Genomic DNA, 5,946 nt, shown 5'->3' on the forward strand with positions numbered 1-5,946 from the left:
CGGGATCCTCCCAGACCGGGGCGCGAACCCGGCTCCCCTGCATCGGCAGGCGGACGCGCAACCACTGCGCCACCAGGGAAGCCCTACCTTTCTTTTTATAATTAATTCTTTTGGGATCTGTTTACAAAATTTTTGCTCAACACAAAGCCATGAAAATATTCTTTTTTCTGCTAGAAGCTTTGTTTTTTACTTTTCACATTTTGGTGTATGTCTGGAAGTGATTTCTGTGTAAGTTATAGATGTGAAGTTGGGGCAGCACCATGTATTTTTCCTCAGTAGCATTTCAGTGGATGCCTTGTTATAAATCAGGCACTTTATACATATGGATCTGTTTTTGGATTCTCTGTTTTGTCCTATTGGCCTATTTTTCTATCTTTGCTTTAGGTATTGTACTTTATAAGGCTTGATATACTTTTGATTACTGTTTTGAATTTAATTTGCTGTTCTTTTTTTAGTTTTTTGAAATGGAAACTTAGATAATTGATATTCAGTTTTTCTTTATATGCATTTAAAACATTAAGGCTTTTTTGTAATCATGGGTTTAGTTTAGTTTCACAAGCCTTGATATGTAGTATTTTCATTACCATTCATTCAAAAATATTTTTAAAATTCCCCTGTGATTTCTTTTTAGACCCATAGGCTAATTAGAAGTATATCACCCAATTTCCAAACATGTGGGACTTTTTGTTGTTGTTACTGATTTCATTCTTTGAAATGTGCTGTCTTGTTTTATGATCCCATCATATGGTATTTTGGTAAATGTTTTATATGCACTTGAAAGGAACGTATGTTTTGCTGTTGTGGATTATAATGTTTTATATATCAGGTCAAATTTGTTAATTATACTTTTGAAGTCTTATGTGTTTTTACTGATTTTGAGCTACCTTTTCCATCAGTTACTGAGAGATGTATGTTAATATCCAAATATCACTCCAATCTCTGCCTTAATTGTTACATAGTGTTATTTTCAAGTATCTTCTCTGTGTCTCTGTCCAAATTCTTCTCTTCCTATAAATGGCACCAGTCATTGGATTAGGGCCCACGCTAATCCAGTATGACCTCATTTTAACTTGATTGCATCTGCAAAGCCCTTAATTCCAAATAAGGTCACATTCACAGGTATATGGGGTTAGGACTTGAACATAGCTTTTGGAGGGTTTGGGGCGGGGGACACAATTCAGCTCAACAGATGCTTTAAAACATTTGTTTTTAAAATTGTATGCAACTTTTGTAGCAGATTTTTTTGGGGATGATTCATCCAGTGCCAGCTACTCTATCATAGCCAGAATGGAAACCTTAAAATGAGGTCTTTAAAATTTAATTTAAAAATAAATAAAACCATTCATATAGTTCAAACTGTATACAATCTTATACAGATGGATAGTCTCCATCTCTTTCCTTTTGCTATCTAGTTTCCTTCCTCATTTGCAGTCAAACTTATTAGTATCTTGTTTATCCTTTTCAGACATGTAAAATGAAAGATTTTAAACTAGTTGATTTCTAATAAGTCTTCCATCCCAAATATTCTCTGATTCCTGATCCCTTTCCACATAGAATTTTGTAAAAGAAGTCAGTGTAAGACTAATATTTACTCATACAGATTTTGTAAAATAAATCAGTGTAAGGCTAATATTTACTCATAGATTTTTTTAAAGACTGTCATTAATTTTTTGGTAGGCAACTGTTTTTATATCAATAGAAGGAAACATCAGAATATCACGTTCTTTACTCTGGATTTATCGTATTTCCTATTGCTTACTATTTTGTGCTTCTTATTTATTCATTTGTGAAGGAATGTTGTGCTTTTGAATTACCTGATGTGTCAGTATACAAGTAATGGAAATAATTCTGTTTAATTACCAAAACAATCAAGGACACATTGTTTGAAAGACTTTTTATTGCTAAAATTCTCAGTCGTTCTTACCTGCATTCATTATTAGCAGTATTCTCTTGCATAACAAATATATCTTTTTACAGTGCTCTCTCAGAGGAGGAGAAATCTACATTGCGTGCAGGGCTAATCACCAACTTCAATGAACCAATAAACCAGGTTAGTGAGAAAATGAGTGTCAACTATTCTTTCTTTTCCCTTAGTTTTTGCTTCTTTTCCAAACTAACTTTGTTTCTTGGCGTTAAAAATAAAATCTTATAATGTTCATATGTGATGTTTATACACATTTCTCTGATGGTTTTTAAATTTTGAGATCCAAGTCTACCTGTTAAGAATTTTGATTAGATTTGGCTGTTAATGATTTAAAACTCAGAAGTCATTTTACGATAGATATACTTGAATATTTTTTAACTTGTTCAGTTTTTGAGCCAATATTGAAAGCGCATCTCTATATATTAATTATAGAAGTTAATTTAACACTCCCATCCCCCCTCTCCCCAAACTACAGGATGACTTCTGTTTTTTGTCTGTTTCCTTCATCACATTTGCAGTTCTCACTACTCTGTGGGAATTGAATTTTTCTTTCCCTTATAGTGAGATTTTTCTTTTAAGAATAAAATAAGTTTGCTTATGATACAAAAATTATTTTTCCAAGTTACTACTATTTCTTACATTTGATTCTTTAATTTGAATATTAAAGCACACTGTATTAGGTGGTGTATCCAATGCAGTTTTATCTAAACCTATTTAAATGATCTGAGTTTTTTTGCTGTGCATTTCTTCAACTGAGGGAGATGAGGGAAGATGGAGAGGAACAGAGTTACTTTCTGTGGGGCAGGAGGTGGTTGGGGGGTCAGGGTCTTGGGTGATTGAGGGGTAAACCATTGCTTAGGTGTTCTGTCAACCAGAATTTGTGAAACTGATCTGAACAAATATTATGTAAATTCCTAATATTGATGTTCATTTCTACTCTGAGGTCAGTGGTTCTCAAAGTTTGCATTCTTAGAACTTCCTTATACTGCTAAAATAAAACATGAAATGGTTATGTATGTTGATATTTATTGTATTAGAAATTAAAACTGAGAAATCTAAAAAAATATTATTTGTTAACATAAGTAGAATTTTAAAAAGTGAACAATAACTATTTCCCCAAACAATAAATATTTAATGAGAAGAGTAACATTGTTCAGCATTTTTGCCTATCTCTTTAGTGTTTGGCTATTTAAAAGAAGACATCTAGATTTTCAAATATATCTGCTATTTACAATGTTGTGACATTATTTTGGCAGAAGGTATGTGATGAAAATCTAGCTTCACACTGGTACGTTATTGGGAAAGGGAGGACCTCACAGAAGGTATCCTAGGCCCCCTAGGGATCCATAGACCACACTTTGAGAACTACTATCTTAAGCAGTTGTTCAGTGAAATCTTAGTCATTTTTGTTAAATGTATAATTAACCAAAAAGGTAATTTTCAACTATGAATGCTATTGCTTTAATTTCTCATTAATTTCTCACGTTTATTTCTGAGATTAATTTTTTTTCCTTTAGATTGCAACTCAGATTGCCGTGCTGATTGCAAAAGTTGCTCGATTGGACTGTCCTAGACAGTGGCCTGAGCTGATTCCCACTCTTATAGAATCTGTGAAAGTACAAGATGATCTTCGACAGCACAGAGCGTTGCTTACCTTTTATCATGTTACCAAGACCCTGGCGTCTAAACGACTGGCTGCTGATAGAAAACTGTTTTATGATGTAAGTGATTTAACATAGAATTTGATAATGAAAACTGTGCTACTTGTATTAAAATGTGTGTAATTTTACCTCTAAATATCTTACCGAAGGATTATTAATTCTTTCTAATTGACCTCAAAAGGTTCATAGTAATAGATAACACCCAAAAGGTTTTAAGCTGGTTAGTGATATGACTGGTAAGGTCACTTAGTGGCCAATGAGGGGGAAAAATCGGTGGAGAACAGTCTGAAGGCAAAGAGACTGGTTGGAGGCTACTTGAAGTAGTTCAGATTTGATGATAAAGCTCTTAAATGAAGCAGCGGTAAAGAGAACATTTAGGAGCAGGTAGAGTTGAAATTTAGGAAGTTACAGTTGACACGCCTGGGTAATTGGTGGATGTAGGAAGGAGTCTGACACGACTGAGGGTGTCTATAGGTGTTTTAGCACCATTTGTTGAACAAACTTTACCTTCTCCATTCAGTTGCTTTGGTGCTTTTGTTTGTATTTCACTGTTTTGAACTACCAGAACAGTGATTTTCATATTGTTCAACCTAACATTTCGAACTGTACCAGGTAACAGTGGGAGTCTCCAAGTGTTTTTAAGTGTTCTTGCTTACCTTTGGCATCCTCACTTTGAGGATATGGCTTGGGAATTTGCTTTTTTTTTTTTTTTTTTTTTTTTTGTGGTATGCGGGCCTCCCTCTGCCGTGGCCTCTCCCGTTGCGGAGCACAGGCTCCGGACACGCAGGCCCAGCGGCCATGGCCCACGGGCCCAGCCGCTCCGCGGCACGTGGGATCCTCCCAGACCGGGGCGCGAACCCAGTTCCCCTGCATCCGCAGGCGGACGCGCAACCACTGCGCCACCAGGGAAGCCCTGAGAATTTGCATTTTTGATAGGTTCCCCGGGTGATTCTTAATACACCAAAGTTTAAACCAGAACCACATTATGTTCTCTTTATTTTTAACCCAGTAGGTTTAAATAGCCAATTTTCTGTTTATCTGAGGATATTGAGTGTAAGAAATTCTTTTTGTTAAAGGTTGCTTTTAAAATCCTTGTCACTTTTGCTTGATATCTAACAAGGACTAAAGAAATGGACATTTTATCTTCTCAAGTCTCTCTATGAATTTCTTGTTGATTTTTCTCACCTTTATCCCCATCTTAGGCCCCTTCAATTTCTTTTATATAGACGTTTTCCAAAATCAAATGTGTAGAAGATTCTGGGTTACAGTTACTCTATAGTGAAGGGTCCCTTTCTATAGAAGTCTTCTTAGTTTGACTTTCTGAAGTTGTACTCTCTTAATGTGTTGCCTCCTTGGTTTTCAGATATAATTTATATTTAGCCTAGTCAGGCTCTACAAATTATATCTAAACTAGCCTTATTCTGTATAGCTTGTTTGGGTTAGCTTCCTGTCCACTTCAACTTTCTTGCTTGGTTTTCTTATAGTGTGAGGCTATTTCCTCTCCATATAAAATGAAATATAGGTCTCCTTAGCATCTTGTACTTACTTCCAACAGAGTATTTATCACACTGTACATTGCATTGTAATTACATTATAATTGTTGACTTACCTTTTTGAGATCCACCACACTGAATTTTATGAGGGAGGACTGTAGCTCTTATTGTTATAGTCCTACTGGCCAGCCCAGGAGAATGCACATCAGTGGATTGTGCTCAGTAACTGTTAAATGAATAAATGGTAAAAGAAGAGATTTGTTCTTAGATACCTTCTAGATTTCAAAGTGGTATAGTGCAAAACTTCAAAAAGCAGGAGTTTGAGGAGCATATACAAAACTCAAGATACCGGGAAAAAATAATTCAGCTTATTAGCACCTTTCATTCTGGAATGGAATATCTGGACCTGGAAACATGGAACACAGTAGGGACTAGGAGGGGAATCTTGTCTCGTGGGGTTGGGGAGCGAGATGTGTACTTTAACTGAAGGTAGCATGTGTGGGAAGATATTATAAAGAGCAAGTTGGCTAGTTAATAAAGCAACTCCTATTATTTTGGTAATCTGAAGTGTGGGAAAATCTTCCTTTTAATAATGTGTTTACTTTATTGCTAAGATGGTCTTCATGTACTAAATTAGTTTCCCACCTAAAATTGAGTGTAAGGTCATAGTTGAGCTAGTTGGTATGGCAAAGTAGTGCAATGTGCACTTAAAACCCCTCCCAACTGCTCTGCGTGCCCCAACAATTTTTTTTTTTTTTTAACATCTTCATTGGAGTATAACTGTTTTACAATAGTGTGTTAGTTTCTCCTTTACAACAAAGTGAATCAGTTATACATATACATATGTTCCCATATCTCTTCCCTCTTG

General features: G+C 35.5%; 1 protein-coding gene across 1 annotated transcript in view; it reads left to right on the top strand.

Annotated features, from left to right (window-relative positions):
- Window positions 1-5,946, top strand: part of IPO11 (importin 11) — a 215,249-nt gene that overhangs the window by 32,732 nt on the left and 176,571 nt on the right. The window contains exons 4-5 of the mRNA XM_007130413.4: window positions 1,978-2,050; window positions 3,442-3,645. Of these exons, the coding sequence (XP_007130475.1) occupies window positions 1,978-2,050; window positions 3,442-3,645 (277 nt within the window). The remainder of the gene's footprint in view (window positions 1-1,977; window positions 2,051-3,441; window positions 3,646-5,946) is intronic.

Source organism: Physeter macrocephalus, chromosome 8 (genome assembly GCF_002837175.3).
Source record: "Physeter macrocephalus isolate SW-GA chromosome 8, ASM283717v5, whole genome shotgun sequence".
In the NCBI taxonomy this organism is placed as follows: Eukaryota; Metazoa; Chordata; class Mammalia; order Artiodactyla; family Physeteridae; genus Physeter; species Physeter macrocephalus.